The 25,871-nt window shown below is 47.4% G+C and overlaps 1 protein-coding gene across 2 annotated transcripts in view; it reads left to right on the top strand.

Annotated features, from left to right (window-relative positions):
• LOC145352758 (pleckstrin homology domain-containing family G member 3-like) overlaps window positions 1-25,871 on the top strand; it is a 196,213-nt gene that overhangs the window by 98,823 nt on the left and 71,519 nt on the right. Inside the window, exon 1 of one of the 2 annotated variants that reach the window (XM_080203035.1) lies at window positions 106-505. The exons of the other annotated variant lie outside the window; for it this stretch is intronic. Within the exon in view, the coding sequence (XP_080059161.1) occupies window positions 469-505 (37 nt within the window). The 5' untranslated portion in view covers window positions 106-468. Of the gene's footprint in view, window positions 1-105; window positions 506-25,871 lie in introns of those variants that run through there. 2 annotated transcript variants of the gene reach the window in all.

Below are 25,871 nucleotides of genomic sequence, written 5' to 3'. Positions count from 1 at the left end.
CCTGACGCCAATTTGGACTTACCCTTGCACTCCAGGAAATAAGGTAATCAGGTGGTCAAGCGGGACCGTGGGTATGCGATGACAGGAATAGGCCAGAGCTGTGTGGAATGGAGGGGGTTAGCAGCAGGGCTGAGTGGAGAGTTGACTTCCTCTTGTAGTGTTTTTTTTTTCCATGCTGGCTGCCGCGCATTCAGCTCCGACCTGAAGCAGACAGGTGATCATTGCCGTGATGTCATTGCCACACCTTGTTCAAGGAGAGAGGGAGAGGGAGAGCTCGGTCCGGGACAGAGTCAGTGTGAGTGTGAGTACGCTGACACAACAAATCTGAAGGCAGCAGAGATTCATTGAAAGCAGAGAGGGGGGAGAGAGAGAGTAACTTATTTCATTCCAGTATATTTTTTTCCATTTGAGAGGTGAGGTGGGGGGGAGGGATTGTTTTCCAAACTTGCTGGAGGTGAGGATGTGTCAATGACGGCTCTGAACAGACGGATCACCAAGTGGTTAGGTAAGATTTTGTGTGTGTGTGTGTGTGTCTTTCTCTCTCTCTGCGTTGGGGAGTTCAGGTCATTGGTGTCAGATCCACTCAATTCGGTTGAAAGCATCTGACCCCTGAAGTTTCCACCCCCCCCCCCCCCCCACACACCCACCCACCCCTATCCTGACAGGGTGGGGGTACAAACTCTTTCACCTGAAGGGGGGTTTCAGTCATTTGAGCACCGCAGTGAGAGTTTCTGTGCGACCCTGAGCTGTGTGTATCTTGGAGCCGGTCACAGGACATTCATAGGCCATGAGCCAGTGTCTGTGTGTGTGTGTGTGGCTTTGCTGTATACTCAAGAGAAGCTACAGTAAAGCTCGGTCTCGCTGAACCTGACGGGCTGCAGCTATGTGAATCCTGGGAGCTGGACAGTGGAACGAGGGACTGTCTCTATTGACAAGTGCCTGAGTAATGAGGGCGAATCGTACCAAAGTTTCAACCTCTTGGCTCCAGATCCAGCCCAAGGTGGGGTGCAGTGCTTCACCTGGTCAGTTTGGAACTTGTTTGCCTCTCTTTAGGGGGACCATGAATTGGATTCAGTTTGGTTTCTGGGAGCAGGCACGGAATGGATTCGGAGTCTGCCCGGTTCATTCTGAGCACAGGCTTTGCAACTTCAAGGATGAAGTTTCAAAAAAAAGTATTAAAAAAATCAAAAATGCCAGAGCTTGCTGCTTTTTATCTCATCGTGTTGCTACTGCTGATGGGCCACCTGAAGTGGTTGGTGTCTGACTGTGCCAAGAAATGCCAGCAGGCTCACCTGCCTCACATGTACCCAAGCTCCCAATAAGGATGTGGGCAAGCGTAGCCTTGTCTCCTCGATGGGGGACTTGTTTGTTGTTTAATTCTCTCTCTCTGTGCTAAATGTAGCCGCTCCCCAGAGCTGATACAGGGTGGCGCAAGACATTCCCTCAACCTCTCAGTCCATCCTGCTCTGAGCTGTAGACTGATACAAGATAGACAGAGGCCATTTGGCCCATCATTGCCATGCCTGCTCTTTTAAAAGCTATCCAATTACTCCTTTCCCTTAGCTCTGCAAATCTCTCCTTTTCATGTCTATATCCAGTACCCTTTGGCACGCTGCTATTAAATCTATATCTACCACCATTTTGAGCAGTACGTTCCAGAGGAGGCAGCGATAGCCCAGTGCTATTAAAGTTTATTTATTATTGTCACAAGTAGGCTTACATTAAGGTAAAAGCAAAATACTGCAGTTGCTGCAATCTGAACCCAAAACAGAAAATGCTGGAAAATCTCAGCTGGTCTGACAGCATCTGTGGGGAGAGAATAGAGCCAACATTTTGAGTCTGGATGACCCTTCGTCAGAGCTGAGACTTTGTTGAGCTCTGAAGGGTAATCTAAGAATAAACAGATGCTCTCAGACTTGCTGAGATTTTTCAGCATTTTCTGTTTTTATTGTTGGCTTACATTAACACTGCAATGAAGTTACTGTGAAAATCCCCGAGTCACCACACGCCTGTTTGGGTACACTGAAGGAGAATTTAGCACCTAACTAGCACATCTTTCAGACTGTTGGAGGAAACCTACGTGGACAGCGGAGAGTGTGCAGGCACCCAATCTGGAAATTGAACCCGGGTCCTTGGCGCCATGAGGCAGCAGTGCTAACTGTTATCGCAAGGGTATTAATCCAGAAACTTAGCTAATGTTCTGGGGGCCTGAGTTCAAATCCCACCACAGCAAATGGTGGAATTTGAATTCAATAAAAAAATACCAGGAATTAATAATCTACTGATGACCATGAAATCATTGTCGATTGTCGGAAAAACCCATCTGGTTCACTAATGTCCTTTAGGGAAATTTACCGTCCTTACCTGGTCTGGCCTACGCGTGACTCCAGAGCCACAGCAATGTGGTTGACTCTCAACTACCCTCCAAGGGCAACTAAGAATAGGCAATAATTGCTGGCCAGCCAGCAACACCCATGCCCCAGGTATGAATAAAAACATAACTTGCTCCCTGAGAATAATTCCAAAAGGCGTGCTAGTTAGGTGATTGGCCATGCTAAATTCTCCTTCAGTGTACCCGAACAGGCACCGGAGTGTGGCAACGAGGGGATTTTCACAGTAACTTCATTGCAGTGTTAATGTAAGTCTACTTGTGACACTAATAAAACTTTAATCCCCCTCTGGATCTTTTTTTGTCTTGAAGACTCACTTTTAAAATTCATTGTTGCCGTTGATCCATTTGTTCAATCCCAATAAAACCAATTTAACAGGAAGACTTCCGCTTGGATCAGGAATTTGTCCTTTTAATCAGCCATAAAGCCTATCAGTCTTAAAGGGGACGTGTTGCCAATATTCAGGAGGTTCCTGTTGTGCTTGAACAAATGTAGGCTGTTGCGGCTGCAATGCTTTTTGTGTTAAAATTGTTTGATAATTCGTAGGAGACTCTGTAAAGCTAATTTCCATAGCAACCGTGCCAAAATTGAGTGGTTTGTTTAAAAAAAAGGAGAGAAAAATGATTCTTATTGTGTAGTAACGTGCTGCTGTACAATGGAAGTGGTTAGAGAAAAGGTTTTGGTTCATTGAGCTTCTACACAAGTGGTAATGGATGAAAGCACTCCTGGTCCAATTTGTAAGGAATGGGGAACTGGGTGGGGTATCCGTGTCCTTTGGAATTCTGTGCTTTGAAATGATGGGAAGGGATTTGTCCCACTGGGAAGAGAAGGGAGTGGACTCTGGGCAGCGGGGGTGAATGGGAAAGGTATCAGTGGATGGACAACCAACTCGATTTGATTTATTATTGTCACGTAGGAGAGGCGATGGCCTCGTGATATTGTCACCAGATATTAATCCGGAAACTCAGCTAATGTTTTGGGGACCCGGGTTTGAATCCCGCCACGGCTGACGGTAGAATTTGAATTCAATTAAAAATATCTGGAATTCAGGATCTACTGATGACCATGAAACCATTGTCGATTTGTCAGAAAAACCTACTCATGTCCTTTAGGGAAAGAAATCTGCTGTCCTTACCTGGTCTGGCCCATATGTGACCCCAGAGCCACAGCAAGTTGACTCTCAACTCCCCTCCAAGGGCAACGAGGGATGGGCAATAAATGCTGGCTAGCCAGCGATATCCATGTCCCACAAATGAATTTTTTAAAAAAATGTATTGGAATAGAGTGAAATGTATTGCTCCTTGCGCGCTATACAGACAAAGCATACCATTCATAGAGTATACAAGGGGAGCAGGAAAGGAGAGGGTGCAGAAGGGAAAGATCAACTTAATAGGTCCATTCAAAAGTCTGATGGCAGCAGGAAAGACGCTGTTCTTGAGTCGTGATGAGCACATACAGAAAAGGTTTGGGAAGAACTTGGGGGTTCCACGTGGAATGGAATGGGATTTGATCCATTGGAATGCTGTTCTGCGATGTTTTTGGTTTGGGTTTGTTGATTGCTCCTGTCATTGTGAATACAGCCTACCCTGGGCTGCACCCACCTTGAAGTGATAACATTTCTCAATGGCACAGTTGAGTTGTATTCGAATAGGAAGTGATGAGCCATGGTACTCGAGGGTGTGAAGTACTGCTGGTTACATTTCAGTCACTGGGATGGAGTAATGAGTAGAATTTAGGTGGTGACTTATGAGGGTTACACAAGAAGGGCTTTGACACAATGACAAAATGTGCTGGCTTTAATTTGGTGACTATTGACTCATACAGACCCTAATAGGTGGAAGCTTTATTTATGTCCATGCTTCCTGGCTGCCACAGTGTAGTGTTGCATGTCATCTAACGCAGACAGTGCAATGAAAATACACAATCTGTAAGCTCTTAAATGACCTTCTCGCAAACAAATCTGGCTCCTGATCTTCAGCCAGTGTTTTAAATAATCTTCCAATGCACGAGCTAACCCTGGAAACTGTTTAATAGCAACATGCCTTGAAGGGGTTCATGATCACACATCAGATGGTTCAGGTTTCTCCATCGCAGTCCTGTTTTATCCAACTGCGTATTTGTCGATGCAGTGTTGGATAAAATTCTAAATTCTTGGTTCTAGCATAAGACGTGTGTGACATGTACACGGTGGCACAATGGTTAGCTGCCACACAGTGCCAGGGGACCCAGGCTGGATTCCTGGCTTGGGTCACAGTCTGTGTGGAGTCTGCACGTTCTCCCCTGTGTGGGATTTCTCTGGTTTCCTCCCACTGTCCAAAAGACATGCTGGTTAGATTGATTGGCAGTGCTAAATTGTCACTTAGTGTCAAGGGGGTTAGCAGGCTAAATACCTAGGGTTATGGGGATAGGACCTGGGTGGGTTTGTTGTCAGTGCAGATTTGATGGGCTGAATGGCCTCTCTGTGCACTGTAGGGATTCTATGATTCCATGACATCCAGAGGTCCTTTGACATGTTGCGAAAGTGAAATAACCTTCACAAAAGAAAGAGAAAGGAAGCCAAGCCTTTAGTTACGGGTTTCTTCTGACCTGGAGCATAAAGCAATTAGCTGCCTGTAATTGATGTAGCTTGTGTCAAATTCCGGGCAATTACCCGGGGAGTATGCAAATAGTGGCCTTGAAGGGACGACTTAGTAGCGGATGTCAAAACCATGTTCCCATGTCTGAGCTGTTCACCAACAAAGCCAATAGCACGCTGCAAAGTAAGCCCAAAGGACTGACCCTTGCAACTGTTCAATGGGAAATACTCATTGATCTTCAGCCCTTGAGTGTTCAAGTCCCATCCCAGAAACTTAAACACTACATCCAACCTGCTACTCACAGTGCAGCACTGAGGGAGTGCCACATTGTCTTTCAGACAAGGCCCTGGCTGCATAGAACGTAGAATCCTACAGTGCAGAAACAGGCCCTTTGGCCCATCGAGTCCCCTTAGATGGAATGGATTGCATGGCACTGTTTCAGAGCAGGGTCAAGCATTCTCCTTGCGCTGGCCAATATTCTTCTCTCGACCAATGTCGCTGCAACAGATTATCTGAGCGTTATCACGTCGCTGTTTGTGGGATCTTGCTGTGCACAAACTAGCTGCCGCGTTTCTTACTACGGTCTCTACCCTTCAGAAATACTTCGTTGACTTGGGATCTCTTAGAAACGTACAAAATTCTAACAGGGTTAGACAGGGTAGATTCACAAAGGATATTCCCGGTGGTGGGGGAGTTCAGAACTAGGCGCCATGGTTTAAGGATAAGGGGTAAACCTTTAGGATGAGGTGAGGAGAAATTTCTTCACCCAGGGAGGGGTGAGTCTGAAATTCACTATCACAGAACGTAGTTGTGGTTAAAACGTTGTGTGATTTCAGTAAGAAATTCGATAAAGCTTTGGGCTAAAGGGACCGCGGGATATGGGAGCAAGAAGGAATCGGGGTATTGAACTTAATGACCAGCCATGATCACAATGAATGGCAGAGCAGGCTCGAAGGGCTGAATGGCCTTTTTCTGCTTCTATTTTCTATGTAAGATTTCGATCTTAGGAAAAAAAAGTGGGATTACAGGGATAGTTTAGATTCTAAGCTATGCTAAATTGTCCAAAGATGTGCGGATTAGGTTACTTGGCCATGCTAAATTGCCCCTTAAAGACAGCGTGTGGGGTTACAAGAATAAGGGCTGAGTGGGATTGTTGTCAGTGCAGCCTTGATGGGCCGAACGGTCTCTTTCTGCACTGTAGGGATTCTGTGTTTCTGTGACTGCAAAGTGCGTTGAGACCTGAGGTCGCAAACAGCACTGCACAATTACGGTCTTGCTTCAGTTTTCTTTCTTTGCCCTATTCTTCTCTTTGTTTCCTTTCTTCCTGGTGAGCTGGTGTCTGTGAGGCACAGTGCTTCATCCTCCCGCACCCCCCGACCTGCATCAACCTGAATGTAGAAGGCAGTAACTCATGTTTGAGTTCGAAGGGTATCTGTGCCCCGGAGTCTCCCTCATTGCCTGTGTGGGATATTCGACTGCGAGGGCATCACAACTAAACCCAATGCCATCTTCACTTAGTAGCGTCCCTCTCTTGCATTCTGGGTGGTGATAGCTGGTAATCGTAAAAGGGAGGGGTCTGGCCTGCTTTGCCTGTGGACTGAGGCCTCGTCGCACTGTTTCAACTCAGCCAAGCCATCGCCGACTGGAATTCCAAACCTGGGATCTTGCTGCTCAATACATATTGCCCATGTGTTTATCCAGGGAGTGGAGGAAGGGGTTGTGATGAGGACCCACCCTTGCTCTTTCATATCTTCTGCTGGGAAAAAGATACAATAGTCTGAGAACACAGAAGGATGTGGAGGCTTTGGAGAGGGTACAGAAAATATTTACCAGGATGTTGCCTAGTATGGAGAGCATTAGCTATAAGGAGAGATTGGAGAAACTTGGTTCATTATCACTGGAACAACGGACGTTGAGGGGTGACCTGATAGAAATCTACAAGATTATGAGGGGCATGGACAGAGTGGATAGTCAGGAACTTTTCCCCAGGGTGGAAGAGTCAATTATTAGGGGGCACGGGTTTAATGTGTGAGGGGCAAGGTTTAAAGGAGATGTACGAGGCAGATTTTTTACAGAGGATGATGGGTGCCTGGAACGTGTTGTTGTGGGAGGTAGTGAAAGCAGATATGATGGTGAGTTTAAAGAGCATCTTGACAAATATGTGAATAGAATGGGAATGGAGGGATATGGTCCCTGGAAGGGTAGGGGGTTTTAGTTCCAACAGGCAGCTGGTTGGTTCAGGCCTGGAGGGCCGAAAAGCCTGTTCCTGTGCTGTAATTTTCTTTGTCCTTTGTACCAGCCACCTCGAAGATAGCTTCTTCCCTGCTGCCATCAGACTTTTGAATGGCCCTGCTTCATATTAAGTTGACCTTTCTCTTCACCCTAGCTGTGACTGTAACACTACATTCTGCAACCTCTCCTTTCCTTCTCCCCTTTGTACTCTTTGAACGGTATGCTTTGTCTGTATAGCGTGCAAGAAACAATACATGTGACAATAATAAATCAAATCCAAAATAAATATTGTAGAGAGTTTCCTGCCTGTGATGGGGACAATATTTGGACAGATGGGTGTTCAGATGTTGTCCTTTCGGTGGAACACATCTGATTAAAACCACTCGTCCAAAGTGGCCGCTTGTTCCTGCTCCTGGGCATGTTCAGAGACCAACTGACTGTCAGCCCATGGAGGCCATTTTCACCGTGAGACTCCTTCACTGTTGTCGCACCCATTGTGGATTAAGGCAATGTCCCTGGAAGGGAACATGGCAGAGGTTGTATTTCAAAGCGCTGAGGTACTGGAAAGTGGGATATTAGCTTGTGGTTTTTGGTTGCAATGGAAGCAGTTCCTCACTGCCCGTTTTTACTGTGGTGTGTGTCCAGTGCTGGGCATGTGATAACGCGTGCAGTGTGCCAGTTGAGATGGACTCTTTCTGATGTCCGGTATGAGCAGAGTATCTCCTGAATAATGCCTCTCGCTGAATTTGCTTCATGTTGCATGGGCCGAATGGCCTCCTCTATGCTGCATCATTCTGTTATTTCACGATTCTTGGTACTGTGGGTCCTGTCCTTGTGTATAATAGTGTGACTATCTGCGCAGTGTAACACTCACACTTGCAGTGATGTGCAGCGGTTATGTTACTGGATGGATAGCCCAGAAAGGGCAAGTTCAAATCCCACCAGGGTAGTTTGAAAACTTGAATTCAATTTTAAGCAAAGGGACATATTGAAAAGTTACAAAAACTTACAAATATATGAAGAGGGATAGCCCTCGAGCCTGCTTCACGGTTTGATAAGATCTGATAGTGAACTATTCCTTCTATTAGTCTGGAATCATGGAATCCCTATAGTGCAGAAGGAGACCATTCAGCCCATCACATCTGCACCGACTATCCAACAGAGCTTCTTACTCAGGTCCACCATCTGCCCTATTCCTGTAATCCCTGACATTTAATGCTAATCCCCCTAACCTGCACATCTTTGGATACAAAGGTGCAATTTACCATGGCCAATCCACTTATCCTACACATCTTTGGACACTGAGGTACAACTTAGCATAGCCAATCTACCTAACCTGCACATCTTTGGAGTGTGGGAGGAAACTGGGGCACTCGAAGGAAACCCACGCAGACGTGGGGAGAACGTGCAAATGCCACACAGACAGTGACCAGAGGCTGGAGTTGAACCTGGGTCTCTGACTCTGTGTGGCAGCAGTGCTAACCACTGTGTCACCAAAACACTAGCGTCTAGTAAACCTTCTTTGAATTGCTTCCAATGCATTTACATCCTTCCTTAATTAAGGAAATATATTGTACACGGCACTCCAGATGTGGCCTCATAGTGCCCTGTATAACTGAAGCATAACCTTCCTCCTTTTGTATTCAATTCCCCTTGCAATAAATTATAACATTCTATTAGCTTTCCTAATGACTTGCTGTACCTGTGTACTAGCCTTTTATGATTCAGGCACTGGAGCCTCCAGGCTGCGGTAACTCAGGGCAGCTGCCTTCTGACCTTCTCCAACAAGTTGCTGTGTGTAAGTTGCCTGAGGATAGCTGCTGTGTGAACAGGACCAGTACATTGTAGCTGGTTTGCGCACTTCTATATCGATGGTGAAACTGGAACATGCCCTAGTTTGGTGATAGGTGCTGATATGCTATACTGGTACTGGAACGTGTGCTGCTGTCCTGATGAGAGGTGGTCTGTATATTAGCCCTCCCAAGTTGGAATGCTCCTGTTTGCTGGGGTGGCACAGTGGTTAGCATTGATGCCTCACAGCACCAGGGACCTGGGTTCAGTTCCGGTCTTGGGTCACTGTCAATGTGGAGTCTGCACCGTGTCTGTGTGGGTTTCCTTCCACAGTCCATAGATGTGTGGGTTAGATGGATTGGCCGTGCTAAATTGTCCATTAGCGTCAGGGAGGTGAACAGGGTAAAACGTATGGGTTGCCGGAATAGGGCCTGGGTGGGATTGTGGTCGGTGCAGACTCGGTGGGCTGAATGGCCTTCTCTGTACTGTAGGGATTCTAGGAAGCTTGGAGGGATTAGCAAGGTAAATATGTGGGGCTACAGGGATAGGGCTTGGGTAAGATGCTGTGCTGGAGAGTTAGTGCAGACTTGATGGGCTGAATTTTGCATTGTAGGGATTCTATGAACTGCTGGTATGTGCACTGGTCCCCTCTTAATGGAAGTGATGTCCAGAGGAGGTGCTGGTGTTAATCTAGTGCTGGTTTAGCTTCTTTGGAGATGCTGTGAGTGCAGGCCCTTCCCCAAATCGAGCCAGGGTATGTATGGTGGCGAGAGATGGTGTGAGCTATACTGGCACTGGGATGTGCACTGTTGTCCTTGTCTGTTCCTTGCACTGGGCAGCATGGGTGGCACAGTGGTTAGCACTGCTGCCTCACAGCGACACGGTCAATTCTGGATGTGTGGACTGTACACATGACAGCATTGCTGGCTGCACCAACATTTATTACCCATCCCTAATTGCCTTCCATTTCGAAAATCAACCATGTTGCTGTGGCTCTGGAGTCCCCATGTAAGCCAGACCAGGTAAGAACGGCAGATTTCCTTCCCTAAAGGACATGAGTGAACCAGATGGGCTTTTATGACAATGGTTTCATGGTTATCAGTTGGCATTTAATTCCAGAATTTTATCAGATTCAAATTTCACTGCGGTGGGATTCAAACCCGGATCCCCGGAACGTTACCCTGGGTCCCTGGATTATTAGCCTAGCGACAATTCCACTAGGTCACTGTCTCTTCCTGATGGGAGCTGGTGTGTGCATGGGAATGTGTACTGAGCTAATGCCAGCTAGTAGGTGTACAGTACTGGTCTCCTGGCTGGAGCTGGCATGTTGTGTTGGTGCTGTTTTGTTTTCTGTGGGCGTGTGTCCCTCCGCAGTGGGTGCCTGGGTGTTTGTATCACAACCAGTGTTTGTAAAGGAAGCGGAAGAAAAGGCAGTCTGGATCAGAGGCGGCTATTGAGATGAGCGTGGTGTCAGTTCCCTACAGCATAAAGAGCAGTTTGTTCATCCTGACACACAGACTTGGTTGTGTGCTGCAGCCTGTCTTTGGTTTGACTGATTATCGTATCAGTGTTTTTATTTGAACTGACTCTTGTGTTTTTTTTTTAAGTGGGGTGGGGCATGTTTTGATTTCCCGACTGACTGGCGAGCTCTGCCTTTACCAAAGACATGCTCGAGCTGAGCCCTCTGGCAAATGGGACAGTCGTAGGGACCAGTGCACGGTGGTTGGCTCTGCTACCTCACAGGGACCCGGGTTTGATTCCCGGCTTGGGTCACTGTCTGTGCTCATTCTCCCCGTGGGTTTCCTCCGGGTGCTCCAGTTTCTTCCCACAGTCCAAAAGACATACTAGTTAGGTGCATTGGCCATGCTAAATTCTCCCTCAGTGTACCTGAACAGTGTGGCGACTAGGGGATTTTCACAGTAACTTCACTGCAGTGTTAATGTCAGCCTTACTTGTGACACTACTAAATACATTTAAGAAAAGAATGATGGGCACAGAGTCTTGACTTGCCAGTGTATGAGGCAGGAGGTTGTTTGCCCGCCTGCAGTGGTGAAAGTACAATTTGACCAGTCTTAGAACCATAGAAAAGTTACAGCACAGAAGGAGGCCATTCAGCTCTTCTTGTCCATGCCAGCCCAAGGACACCCAAATATCCTTTCTAATCCCACCGTCCTGCACCCGGCTCATTAGCCCTGTAGCTAACAACACTTAAGGTGCAGACCCAGTTTGCAAAGTTTATTTATTAGTGTCACAGTTAGGTTTACATTAACACTGCAATGAAGTTACTGTGAAAATCTCCTAGTCCCCACACTCCGGAGCCTGTTTGAGTACAGTGAGGGAGAATTTAGCACAGCCAGTGCACCTAACCAGCACATCTACTGCACTGTGGGAGGAGGCCGGAGCACCTGGAGGAAACCCACGCAGACACAGGGAGGACAGGTAGACTCCACACAGTGACCCAAGCCAGGAATCGAACCCGGGTCCCTGACGTTGTGAGGCAGCAGTGCTAACCACTGTGCCACCATGATCCAGGCATCTTTTTTAAGCATTTAGGATCTCTGGCTCCACCACCAACTCTGGCAGCGAATTCCAGACACCCCACCACCCTCTGCTTGAGCCAAGCAATGAAAGTATCAGACCCATTTCACCCAGGGAGCTATCGTTTTGACATTCAACAGTCAGAGGTCACTGGGTGAGAACATGCCACCACTTTTTTATATATGTAAAGTTGCCATAGTCCCACTTGACCATTGGCTGTTCCTCCCACCTCTCCCCCATTTGAGGAGGAGAGCTGACTGGTGGTGATTTAGCCTGAGGACCACCACATCTCGGGCGAGGGGCAAGATTTTGAAGGTGGAGTCTTCATGAATAACATGTTTGATTTGGTACAAGATATATGGTACAAGAGTGCATCTTAATTCATTGCAATACTATAACATCTGGAAGTCTGACCACTCTCCATGGAATCTTCTGTTTTAACCTTGTGTATATATATATATATAAAAATAGTGGCATGTTCTCACCCAGTGACCTCTGACTCTTGGATTAATGTTTAAGTGCCAGGCAAGTTGCAAAGAAGATTTACGCAGATGATCCCAGGTCTGAGACATTTGTAGCCATCAGGAAAGACTGAGAAAGCTGGGACACTTCTTTTCTCTAGAAAAAAAGGCTTGATTGGTGACCTGACTGAGGCCTTTAAAATTACGACGGGGTTCGATGAAGTGGTTGAAGAGCTGTTTTCATGTACGAGAGAGTCTAAAACTAGAAACCGTTTAAAAAAAAAAAGAGGGTCACAAACGGCAGGTAAGCCTCATAAACGGCAGGCACTGATCCTCTCCAACAAGAGAGGATTGAACCATCAACCCTTGGTATTATCATTACTGAATCCCCCACAGTCAACATACTAGGAGTTACCACTGACCAGAAATTGAACTGGACTAGCCATATAAATATCAGAGTGACTAAAGTCCGAAAGACGTGCTGGTTAGGTGCATTGGCCGTGCTAAATTCTCCCTCAGTGTACTCGAACAGGTGCCGCAGTGTCACGACTAAGGGATTTTCACAGTAACTTCATTGCAGTGTTAATCTAAGCCTACTTGTGACACTGATAAACCTACTTTTAAAAAAGTAGGACAAAGGTGAGGAATCCTGCAGTGAGTAACTTACCTCCTGACTCCCCAAAGCCTGCCTGTTATCTACGAGGCCAAAGTCAGGAATCTGATGGGATGCTCCTCACTTGCCTCCAACAGCACTCAAGAAGCTTGATAATGTCCAGGATAAAGCAGCCCGCTTGATTCCTACCCCTTCCGCAAACATTCAATCCCTTCACCACCGATGAACGGTAGCAACAGTGTGTACCATCTACAAGAGGCGCTGCAGCAACTCACCAAGGTTCCTTAGGCAGCACTTTCCAAATCCACGCTCACTATCATCCAGGGGGACAAGGGTAGCAGATACCAGCGAACACCACCATTTGGAGGCTCCCCTCCAAATCACTCACCATCCTGACTTGGAAATATATCGCCGTTCCTTCACTGTCGCTGAGTCAACATCCTGGAACCCCCTCCCTAACAGCACTGTCGATGTACCTAAACCTCAGGGACGCGCAGTGTTTCGAGAAGGCAGCTCACCACTGCCTCCTGAAGGGCAACTAGGGATGGGCAATAAATGCTGGCCTAGCCAGCATTGCTCACGTCGCTTAAATCAGTGTCCATTTCAGTGTTTCAGTGTTGGGGTTTGTATGTCTGGGAGTTGTTTTCTAAGTAAGCTTCGGCAAGTTGTGTACAGTCCACCCACAGATTCATGTCTTTACCTTCCAATCCCTGCCTGGCCTTGCCCACCTTAACTCAGTATCACTCCAGCTATACATTCCTCAACACCAGGATCCCACATCACCAGCCCGCGATGATGTTACTCACACCCTATCCCCTTTCCTTCACCTTCTCCCACCTGTGAGAACCCTTTATTCTGACGGTGAGCTTAACACTGGCCCCTCTTCCCTTCCGTCAGAAACCCCTTTTCCTTCTCGGGATTCAGTTCCTCCTCCCACAGGCTCACAAATACATCCCCTTGTGCAATGAAGGGATTGGAAACCCTTCTTCTTACCAGCAGATTGTGGCCCCAGGTGTTCCTCCATTTAGACACCAGCTCTGTTGGTGTCTGCCAAGAGATAGAAAAATGCAGTTTTAGATGGACAGACAGAACCTCAGTGAGGGATGGCAAGGCTCTGGCTATACCTGAGTGTCTCTCTGGGGTAGTCGGGGTGGGAAGGTTAATTAGGAGATGATAAGCTGAAAATTTTGGTCGCAGGGGTTATTTCAAACAAGTGTGACATCTTCATATTCACACAGGGACAAATGCAGTGGCCTTGGAGTGAGTGCAGGTTCATCAGAACGATACCTAGACGGACGGCGACAAATTATATTACATTATCAAATTGAATAATGAGGAGGTCAGGTGTTATGGGGAAAAGGCAGGAAAATAGGGATGAGAAAAATATCAGCCATGACTGAATGGCAGCGCAGACTCGATGGGCCAAGTGGTCTAATTCTTCTCCTATGTCTTATGGTTGTAAATGAATTTTTAAAGATCCAGTAAGGGCTTAAGGAGAAAATTGTTAGAGTATTGAAAATGTGGAACTTGCTACCACGTGGCATCAAGGTGCAAAGCTTGAATGTATTGAAGAGAAAGTTAGATATGTGAGGGAGAGATACAATAGAAATATGTGCAGATGGGGTTAAATGAAGTAGAGTGGGAGGAGGTCTGCACAGAGCCTAGGAACCAGCGCGGGCTTGCTAGGCCGAAAGGCCTGTTTCTGTGCTGTAAATTCCTATTTAATTTTATGTAAATAATGCTGGGTCCTGCACCCAAAACATTATTTAGCTTCCAGATGCTTCAGCCAGCTGCTGCAGGGCAGAAACACCTCCGGTTAATCTCCGTCATGTGCAGCATAAATCCAAAATAAAACATTCCCTTCCAGATGATGGTTCACCATCACAAGAAAATGTGGTTCAGCTGTTGTGTGGTTGGCCAGCTAAAATTTCGGCTCGCTGCTAAATCATAGGTTTGGCTGTCCAGATGCACACTTGACTCCGAGCCGGAAGGCTGTGGGATCAAAGCCCGTGTCAGCGATCGGAGCCCATACTCTAGACTGACGCCTGCCAAGGGTGTACAGAACCATTGGAGGCACTTTCTTTCGGCACCACATTAAACCAAGGCCCTGCCGATCTGCTCAGCTGCACGTTAATGATCCCTGAGGCACGTTTAAAGTTTTTATTTATTAGTATCACAAGTCGACTTACATTAACACTGCAATGAAGTTACTACGAAAATCCCCTAGTTGCCACACTCCAGCACCTGTTTGGGTACACTGAGGGAGAATTTAGCATGGCCAATGCAGCTAACCAGCATGTCTTTTGGACTGTGGGAGGAAACCCACCCAGACACGGGGCGAATGTCTCTGCAGAGTCTGCACAATGACCCAAGCCGGGAATCGAACCCAAGTGGCGAGATGTTGACTTGGTCAATGCTTGTCACTCGATTAGATTATCTTGGTTATTATCATATTGTTTCTGTGGTTAATCAGTTGCTAAATGACTATGGGGCGGCACAGTGATCAGCACTGCTACCTCACAAGGACCCGGGTTCCTGGCTTGAGTCACTTCTGGGTGGGATCTGCACGTTCTCCCCGTATCTGCGTGGGTTTCCTCTGGGTGTTCCGGTTTCCCCCCACAGTCTGAAAGACATGCTGGTTAGGTGCGTTGGTCTTCTAAATTCTCCCTCAGTGTACCCTGAAGGCAGCATGGACAAGTTGGGCCAAAGGGTCTGTTTCCACGCTGTAAACCTCTATGACTCTACCTAAAGTAGTGCTGGAGTGTGGCGACTCGGAGATTTTCACAGTAACTTCGTTGCAGTGTTAATGTCAGCCTACTTGCGATACTAATAAATAAAACTTTCTGTTTCAAGAAAGCCTTTGGGCATGGTGGTGAAAGGCATTCTATGAATGCGACACACTCTCTCTCTGAAACTGTAGTGTTTTTACATTTCCTGGTTTGCAATCGGATTGCGTGGCATCTCTGAGCATGTACTCCAGCACCGACAACCTTTTGTTTGCCTGTTGAAACTGGGTGGTCCAGACTGTTAGAACAAGCTCCGTCTTGTTTTGAAGGAAGCCTTGGGTTAAATATCACTGCAGATGCCCGATAGTCCTCCGTGTGCTCAGCCCGACGTTTGTGCCCGAGAGGTAAGCCTTTCTGGTTAAAGGTGGCACGGCATCGGGTGGTCCAGGCCTCCAAGGCCCCCCCCCGCCCCGAGTCAGCTTTTCCGAGATCAGAGAGACGGCTGAGTTCTTGCAGCCTGTCTCCACGCCCCTGAGTTAAAGAGGGGAAGTCAACCAAAGTTCCTGCTTGCTTGTAAATTGTAGGCGTTGGCCCCATATGGGATGGGGCTGGAGCACGAAGCTTCACTGAGTCAGAGAGCCACTGGCACAGTCTGAGGTCACGCATGGATGCCACCAGTCTCCCAATTCGCACTTGTTCATCCAGTATCCCAGGTGCTCACTGGCCTATTTTGATTTGATTTGTTATTGTCACGTGCATTAGGGTCTAGTGAAAAGTATTGTTTCCTGCGCGCTTTCGCGACAAAGCATACTGTTCATAGAGTACTTAAGGGAGCAGGAAAGACTAGGGTGCAGTATGTAGTGTTAGCATCACAGATAAGATGTAGAGAAAGATCGGCTTAATATCAGATAAGACCATTCAAAAGTCCGATGGCAGCAGGGAAGAAGCTGTTCTTGAGTCGGTTGGTACGTGACCTCAGACTTTTGTATCTTTTACTCGATGGAAGAAAGTGGAAGAGAGAATGTTTGGGCTGCATGAGGTCCTTAATTATGCTGGCTACTTTTCTGAGGCAGTGGGAAGTGTCGACCAAGTCAGTGGATGGGAGGCTGGATTACATGATGGATTGGGCTACATTCACAACCCTTTGTAGTTTCTTGATGTCTTTGGCAGAGCAGAAGCCATACCAAGCTGTGATACCTCCGGAAAGGATGCTTTCTATGGTGCATTTGTAAAAGTTGGTCAGGGTTGTACTGGACACACCAAATTTCCTCAGCCTCCTGAGAAAGTAGAGGAGTTGGTGGGTTTTCTTAACTATTGTGTTGGCGTGGGGGGACCAGGATAGATTGGTGATCTAGACAACTGGAAGCTTGAAGCTCTCGATCATCTTCACTTCATCACCGTTGATGTAGACAGGAGCATGTCTTCCACTATGCTTCCTGAAGTCGATGGGATTCAGACTACCAGAACCTTTATTTTAAAATCCTCACTCTTATGTACAAATCCTTCCATGGACCCTGCCAATCCCTAACTCTGTAACCTCCTCCTGCAGCCCTGTGGCTCTCCGCAAAATCTGTCCCTCTCTAATTCTGGTCTTCTGTCTGTCCCCGAATTTCATGGCCCTGTCACCAGTAGCCAGGCCTTCAGATGCCTAGGCCCTGAGCCCTGGAATTCCGTTCCTGAACCCCTTCGTGTGTGTCATCTTTTTAAGATGCTCTTTCATACTGCCTTCTTGACCAAGTTACGACCAAGCGTCCAATATCTGCTGATGTGGCTTTGTGTAGTCGCACTTGGGCGCAGTGCTTTGTGATGTTTTACAGAATTTTATAACTTTAAAGATGGAATTAAGATGTACGTCATTATTTTTATCCAGTCATAGCATAGGAGCTGTTTCTCCCTATTCACACAATCTTCGAGTTTACGCCTCCTCCCTATTTAATGCCCCCACCTTACACATGTTGGTGGGTTCCCTCCCACAGTTATACACAGAGCCCCTCTCCTCGCTGCAATAGGTACCTTGCTGCTGATACCTCAGTCCAGGTTGGTCTCCTAAGATCAGCGAAGGTTTATCGCACAAAGAGGCTGCTCTGGAATAAAATATTGACCTCCTCGGCAAGACAAAAATCATTGGGAAACCAGTCATTTGTACTTTATTTTTCCTCATTTCCCCATGGTCGGCATGGTAGCACAATGGTTAGCACTGCTGCTTCACAGCTCCAGGGACCTGGGTTCGATTCCTGGCTTAGGTCACTGTCTGTGTGGAGCTTGCACATTCTCCTCGTGTCTGTGTGGATTTCCTCTGGATGCTTCGGTTTCCTCCAGCAGTCCAAAGATGTGCGGGTTAGGTTGATTGGCCATGCTAATGTTGCCCTTAATGTCCTGAGATGCGTAGGTTAGAGGGATTTAATGGGTAAATATGTAGGGATATGGGGGTAGGGCCTGGGTGGGATTGTGGTTGCTGCAGACTCGATGGGCCGAATGGCCTCTTTCAGTGCTGTAGGGTTTCTGTGATTAACCCCTCCACTCAATCCCGTCTAATCTCCCACATACATGGCAAATCCACCTGCACATCTTTGGACACTATGGGGCAATTTTGCATGACCAATCCACCCTAACCTGCGCATCTTTCATTTGATTTATTATTGTCACATGTATTAACATACCATGAAAAGTATTGTTTCTTGCGCGCTATACAAAGCATAGTGTTCATAGAGAAAGAAATGAGACAGTGCAGAGAATGAAGTGTTAGAAGCATAGAATGAGAGTAATAGATAGAATTAGAAGATATGCTGGGCACAGCTTGCAAGAAGTCGCCTCACTCTGGTGCCCATCTTGAAATAATTAATTGGACACTAAGGGGCAATTTCGCATGGCCAATCCACCTAATGTCTGTATCTTTGGACACCTAAGGGTCAATTTAGCATGGCCAATCCACCTAACCTGCATTTCTTTGGAGTGTGGGAGGAAATCTGAGCACCTGGAGGAAACCCACACAGACACGGGGAGAACATACAGTCACCACACAGACAGTCACCCGAGGCTGGAATCGAGCCCAGGTCCCTGGCACTGTCAGGCAGCAGTGCTAACCACTGTGCCAACATGCCGCTGTGTAAATACCATCTCTACAGCAGAGTTCTGGAGTCCAGTTTGGGCTCCGGGTAACGTGAGGTAATTGTAGCTGGTTTTGATCCAATGCTGCAGGTTTCCTCACTTCAGGTATGAGTTTGTTGAAGGTAGGCTAATTGATAGAGACCGATCATAAGAACATAAGAACATAAGAAATAGGAGCAGGAGTAGGCCATCTAGCCCTTCGAGCCTGCCCCGCCATTCAATAAGATCATGGCTGATCTGTCGCTGCTCAGTTCCACTTTCCCGCTTTCTCCCCATAACCCTTAATCCCCTCTCTTATCAAAAACCCATCAACCCGCGTCTTAAAAATATTTAGCGAGGCAGCCTCCACCACTTCAACGGGCAGAGAATTCCAGAGATTCACCACCCTTTGAGTGAAGAAGTTCCTCCTCAACTCTGTTCTAAACCGCCCCCCTTTTATCTTGAGGCTGTGCCCCCTAGTCCTACTGTCTTTTTTAAGCGGGAAGAGTCTCTCCACCTCTATCCTATCCATCCCATTCATCATCTTATACGTCTCAATGAGATCTCCCCTCATTCTTCTAAACTCTAACGAGTACAAGCCCAGTTTATTCAGCCTCTCCTCATAGCTCAACCCCCTCAACTCCGGTATCAGCCTAGTAAACCTCCTCTGCACTCCCTCCAAGGCCAAAATATCTTTGCGCAGGTGCGGCGCCCAAAACTGCACACAGTACTCCAGCTGCGGCCTCACCAATGCCCTATACAGCTGCAGCAAGACCTCCCTACTTTTATATTCAATCCCCCTCGCTATGAAGGCCAGCATCCCATTCGCCTTCCTGACCACCTGCTGCACCTGCAAGCTGGGTTTTTGCGACTCATGCTAGTCACCAAGTCCTTTATTGCTGTATCATGTGACTTCCCAGGCCTTGTACTGGATGGACATTGGACTTCCCTCACCTTAGCTAAACAGTACGTTGTCCAATTGATGGCAATAAAGAATGGATTTATGGCCCAAGAAGCAGGAAACTGAAGCCCTATCTGCTCTCTTATCTACAAGGAGGAGATGGCACAATGCTGTTTGAAGAGCATCCAGGAGAACGCTCCCTTCTGACCTGGCCAGTTGACATGACTACAAACATAATTATCTAGGCCGTGTATCAGAGGGATATTTATTGGGATCTTGCTGTGTGCAAAGTGGCTGCCACCTTATTGCCACTTCCCAAGTATTTAAATGGCTGCAGTGTTTTGTGATGTCTGAGGCAGCAGAAGTGTAAAAATGTCACAAACAGAAACAGAAGATGCTGGAAAACCTCAACAGGTCTGACAGCACCTGTGGGGAGAGAATAGAACCAACGTTCCGAGTCTAGATGACCCTTCATCAGAGCTAAGAGCAAAGAGAATCAGTGGAAGTTTACACTTGAGGATGGGGTTGGAATGGACAAAGGGAACGTAAATGAGGATATAGAAGGCTGAGAAGGTGCTGAAAGTGTCCATTAAGTGATCAGAATGCGTGAATGGCAGAACAGAGGTACAGTTTGTTAAAGGACTGAAGGGTCATTTAGATTCGAAACGTTGGCTGTATTCTCTCCCCATAGGTGCTGTTAGACCTGCTGAGATTTTCCAGCATTTTCGGTTTTTGTTTCCGATTCCAGCATTTGCAGTATTTTGCTTATATGTTACTGTAGAAGTGTCCTTCCTTCCAAATGTGTGCATTGGCAGAACGGTCAATAAATGCACACAAATAAACGTGCCACAAATCATTGGCCAAAGAGCTGGGCTGGGCGGTGATAGTGAGGGAAGGATGCAGGTGTTTGTGCAGATAGTGGACTCTGGGAGTGCACGAAGAGGTGGCACGGTGGTTAGCACTGCTGCCTCACAGCTCCAGGGACCTGGGTTCGATTCCTGGCATGGGTCACTGTCTGTGTGGAGCTTACACATTCTCCCTGTGTCTGTGTGGGTTTCCTTCGGATGCTCCAGTTTCCTCCCACAATCCAAAGATGTGTGGGTTACGTTGATTGGCCATGCTAAATTGCTTCTTCGTGTCAGGGGAGCTAGCTAGGGTAAATGCATGGGGGCATGGGGATAAGGGCCTGGGTGGGATTGTGGCTGGTGCTGACTCGATGGGCCAAGTGGCCTCCTTTTGCACTGTAGGGACTATATGATTCTATGAACAGGCCAAAGACTATTGGCAGATGCTGCTGAACTCCAACTAATGACTTTCGCCCATCTCAAGACTTTATCACATTCTTACATTGCAACAATGCATTTCTAAAGTACTTCATTGACTGCTCAGCTCATTGTGGTTGTGAAGGGTGCTATGTGAATGCCAGTCTTTTTCCCCAAAGCAATTTATGGCCAGCTAAGTACTTGTTGAAGTATAAAATCAACTCTTGCAATGCCAGAAGCAGCAAGCTCCCACAAACAGCAATATGATCGTGGGCAGGTAACCCAGTGATGGGCAAGCTAAGCTGGTGAGTGGGCTGCATCAGTGGCCCTCCCCCATCCTTCATTTCAGTGATTATCCACAAGCTGTGACCCTGTGAATAGGGTTAAATATGTTTAATACATGCTGAGTATTTCATAACGAGTTATAGAAAATGCTTCACCATTCGGAACTGTCATCAATTTCAAATAGTGTAAACAAGAAATGTTGGACACTGAGGAAGCACACGGCTCTCTCAGTCCGTATTGTGAGCAATCAGTACACACCTCATTTCACGTGTCCTTGCTTTACATGCCTAGGGTGTGTTATGGCTCAGTGGAATTATCACTAGACCAGTAATCCAGAGACTCACGGTAATGTTCTGGGGACCCGGGTTCGAATCCCACCTCGGCAGACGGTGAAATTTGAATTCAATAAAATTCTGGAATTAAATGTCGAATGATGATCGTGATTGTCGGAAAAACCCATCTGGTTCACTAATGTCCTTTAGGGAAGGAAATCTGCCGTCCTTACCCGATCTGGCCTACATGTGACGTCACAGCAATGTGGTTGATGCCTGCTGAAATGGAGGGCAGTTAGGGATGGGCAATAAATGCTGGCCTGGCCAGTGACACCCACATCCCGTAGAAATGAAAAGAATTAGTTATACCATGAGGAATAAACGATGTGACTGAAACCAGCAGAAAAGGGCAACACTGTGTTGGCAATGGTCAACACAATGTCTTGCGATCTGCACTAAGAACCCTGATGGGAAGCAGGTTGCCCACCACTGCTCTAGCTCTTTCAAAGAACCAAGACGAATTTGATGGGCCGAATGTCCTTGGTCTGTATGATTCTCTGATCCTTTACTTCAGGAGAACCAATCTCCAATGGGTGTCAAGTTGAAGATCCTCCAACTTCATGCTTGGCACTCCCAAGATCGGAGAGATTTCTGATCACGAGATGGTAATCCTTTGAACATCTTGGATTTGCTCTTATCAAGAGTCTTGTTTGGCCTGTCATATCTTTACCAGCAGTAGTGTCCTCCTGTTCCAGTAATGCTGCTGAGGTTTTCCAGCTTCCAGCCCTGTGGGTAGGCATCATCAGGAGACCAGGCACGGAGGTGACCAATTAAGAGGCTGTATGAGACCACAAGACATAGGAGCAGAAGTAGGCCGTTCAGCCCATCGAGTCTGCTTTGCCGTTCAGTGAGATTGTGATCTGATGTGTAATCCTCAACTCCACTTTCCCATCTTATCCCCATAACCCTCGATTCCTTTACTGATTAAAAATCTGTCTGTCTCACCCTCGAACATTCTTAACGAGGCAGCCTCTACAGCGCTTCCGCGAGAAAGAGTTCCGCAGATTCGTTACCCTCTGTGTGGTAAAATTATAGAATCCCTACAGTGTAGAAAGGAGGCCATTCGGCCCTTCGAGTCTGCACTGACCACAATCCCATCCAGGCCCTATACCCATAACCCCACATATTTACTCTGATAACCCTCCTGACGTTGGGGTCAATTTAGCATGGCCAATCAACCTAACCCCCGCACATCTTTGGAAACTGGAGCACGCAGAGGAAACCCATGCAGACACGGGGAGAATGTGCAGACTCCACACAGACAGTGACCTAAGCCGGGTCCCTGCTGCTGTGAGGTAACAGTGCTAACCACTGTACCACCCTGTTGCCGCTGGTTATTTTGATCAGATCCCCTTTCAGCCATCTAAACTCCAGCCAGTGCAAACCACGTTTCTGCAATTTGTTCATATCATTCAATCCCTAAGCCCATTGTTCTGGTCCATTTGTGTGATTGGGCCTACCAAGACTAATAATACATCCTTCCCAAGATACAGGGCCCAAGGTGGATCATAGCACTCCCAGTTGAGATCTGACTGAGACTTTGGAAAAGTCTAATGTCCTTTGGGGAAGGAAATCTGCCGTCCTTACCTGGCCTGGCTTACATGTGATTCCAGAGGCACTGCAATGTGGTTGATGCTCTCTGAAATGGAGGGCAGGTTAGGGATGGGCAATAAATGCTGGCCCAGCTAGTGACACCCACATCCCGTAAAAATAAAGTGGCTTCCGCATTTATTATTCCAGGCTCTTGGGCTGAATTCTTTTGTCTGTCGGGCACGCATACACTCGGCAGGCCTGGAAACATGTATACCACCATGGTCAACTCCGGTGCGCAATTTAACTCCAGCTGACCAAAAGGCAGCATGGCGGCACAGTTGTTAGCACTGCACCTTCACAGCACCAGGGACCCATGTTCAATTCCATTGGGCCACTGTCTGTTTGGAGTTTGCATCTTCTCCCAGTGTCTGCATGGGCTTCCTCCGGGTGCTCCGGTTTCCTCCCACAGTCCAAAGATGTGCGGTTTAGATTGATTGGCCATGCTAAATTGACTGTTAGTGTCAGAGGGACTATCAGGGTAAATATGAGGTAACAAGGTTAAGGCCTGGCTGGGATTGTTGTCAGTGCAGGCTTGATGGGCCAAATGGTCTCCTTCAGCACTGTAGTGTTGATTCTAAGTGTTGATTACCAAGGTTGGAGGAGACTAACCATCGTGATGCCCCAATACATAGAGGATGCAGGCGTGGCACAGTGGTTTGCACAGTTGCCCCTCAGCGCCAGGGATCTGGGTTCGATTCCCAGCTTGGGAATGCTAAATTGACCCTAGTGTCAAGGGATTAGCAGGGTCAATATGTGGGGTTGTGGAAATAGGGTGTGGGTTGTACTGTGGCAGATGCAAACTCAATGGGCTGAATGACTGCCTTCTACACTGTCGGGATTCTACAAAGTAAAGGTGTTGTTGGAATACCGAAAAAGTCACTTGCACGTTAAGGTGCTTTTCACGACCACTGGCTGTGTGAAAGCACTCTTGAAAGTGTAATGACAAATTATTGGAAACGCAGCAGCTAATTTCCTGCACAGTTGTACAATGTGCTCATCAGATTATTTTTGTGTGTGATGTGGATTGAGGGTTAAATATTGGCACTGGGGGAAAGGAGGGGGGGGGGGTGCGGGGGGTGGCGGGGTGTGGGTCACTCTTCTGGTCATCTTCAAAGCAGTGTCCTGCGACCTTTCCTATCCAGCTGAGTGGGGGCCCCTGGTTCCAAGCCCTGTGGGACTCTGCTTGAAATATAAGAGCTGGGTGGGGATTATTTAGTGCACAGCCTCTTGAGAAGCGAGCCTTGCTTCGCTCTGCACTGCTTCCACCACCCCGCTCCTCCTCCATCCCTACAGTAATCTCAAGGTAATCCTCCTAACTGAAACAGCAGAAACGCATTAAGGAGATCACTACAAAGACTTTAATGAAGGACATGTTTCCAAGTCAGGGGCGAGGTGATCGGCACCTTTCACCCGCGAGAGGCACGGTGGTCGGCACTGCTGCCTCACAGCGCCGGGGACCCGGTTTCAATTCCCAGCCTTGGGTGACTGTCTGTCTGTGCAGAGTCTGCACATTCTCCCTGTGCCTGCGTGGGTTTCCTCCGGGTGCTCCACTTTGAAAGATGTGCTGGTTAGGGTGCATCAGCCGTGCTAAACTCTCCCTCAGTGTACCCAAACAGGAGCCGGAGTGTGGCAACTCGGGATTTTCACAGTAACTTCACTGCAGTGTTAATTTAAGGCTGCTTGTGGCACTAATAAATAAACTTTTAACTTTAAACCCTCACTGATAATGGCAGTTGACCTGGTTTATAAAGGCCTCCAGTTTCTAAAGGTTCTGTATTCTCTTTGTTCAGTTTCCCCCCTGTGCGAAGTGGTTGGCACATTTACCACCTCGTTCCAGAGACTTGAGCCTACAATCCAGGCTGGCACTCCCTGAGCAGCGCTGAGGGAATCCTGCACTGTCAGACGCAAAATCTTCTGGGCGATTCATTAAACCGAGATCCTGCTGTTCCTCTTCATAGAAATCATAGAATCACCACAGAGGCCATTTGGCCCATCGAGTCTGAACCGGCAACAATCCCACCCAGGCCCTATCCCTGTAATTCCACATATTTACCCTGCTAATCTCTCTAACCTATGCATCCTTGGGCTACGAAGGGGCAATTTAGCGCGACCAATCCACCTAACCTGCACATTTTTGGACTGTGGGAGGAAACCGGAGCACCCGGAGGAAACTCGGAGAACGTGCAAACTCCACACCGACAGTGACCCGAGGCTGGAATTGAACCCTGATCCCTGGCGTTGTGAGGCAGCAGTGCAAACCACTGTGCCACCCTCTTGAGTGGATGTAAAAGGTTTTACCGCATAGTTTGAAGATGAGCAGGAGATGAGTTTGGTGTCCTGGCCAACATTCATCCCTCAACCAACATCACTGAAATCACAGGTTATGACAGTGGTGGGCAACTATGGTCTGGGAGCCACATGCGACCCATCTGGGTTCTTAATGCAGCCTGAGAGACATGTTGTTGACCATTGCGCGCGCATAGCCAGAATCTGTTAGTTTCTGTCCATGTAATTTCTTTCCTCGTGGCTTTACTAAAGTGATTTGCACGTAAAGCAAGGGTCAGTGAAGTGAGGTGCGTGCCGATTGTTCACAGCATTGACTGTGAGAGACGAACATTCCCTTTGTGTTCAAAGTGTCAATATTTCTATTATTTTTGAAGTTGACAAGAGTTCTCTTACCATATGAATATCTATAAACTTGTTATAAAATACTCAGGGTGTATTAAATTAATTTAATCCTATTCCTGGGACCATAGTTTGTGGACAATCTTGTGGCTCACTGAGATGAAGGGGGCGGCCCACTCAGAAACCTTGCCCATCACTGGGTTACTCGTCCGTGATCATATTGCAGTTGGTGGGAGGTTGCAGTTTCTGACATCGTGAGAGTTGTCTCTACTACGGTTAACGACTACTTAGTTGGCCATAACGCGCTTTGGGGTAAAAGAAAGGCTTGCATTTGCATAGCGCCTTTCACAACCGCAAGACATTCCGTTGAGCTTTACGGCCGGTGAAGTACTTTGGAGATGCACAGTTGCAATGCGGGAAGGTGATAAAGCCGTGAGAGGCACCAAGGTCATAACTTTT

Source organism: Carcharhinus amblyrhynchos, chromosome 14 (genome assembly GCF_965287045.1).
Source record: "Carcharhinus amblyrhynchos chromosome 14, sCarAmb.v2.hapA, whole genome shotgun sequence".
Taxonomy (NCBI): Eukaryota; Metazoa; Chordata; class Chondrichthyes; order Carcharhiniformes; family Carcharhinidae; genus Carcharhinus; species Carcharhinus amblyrhynchos.
This window is presented reverse-complemented; position numbering and strand designations above follow the sequence as displayed.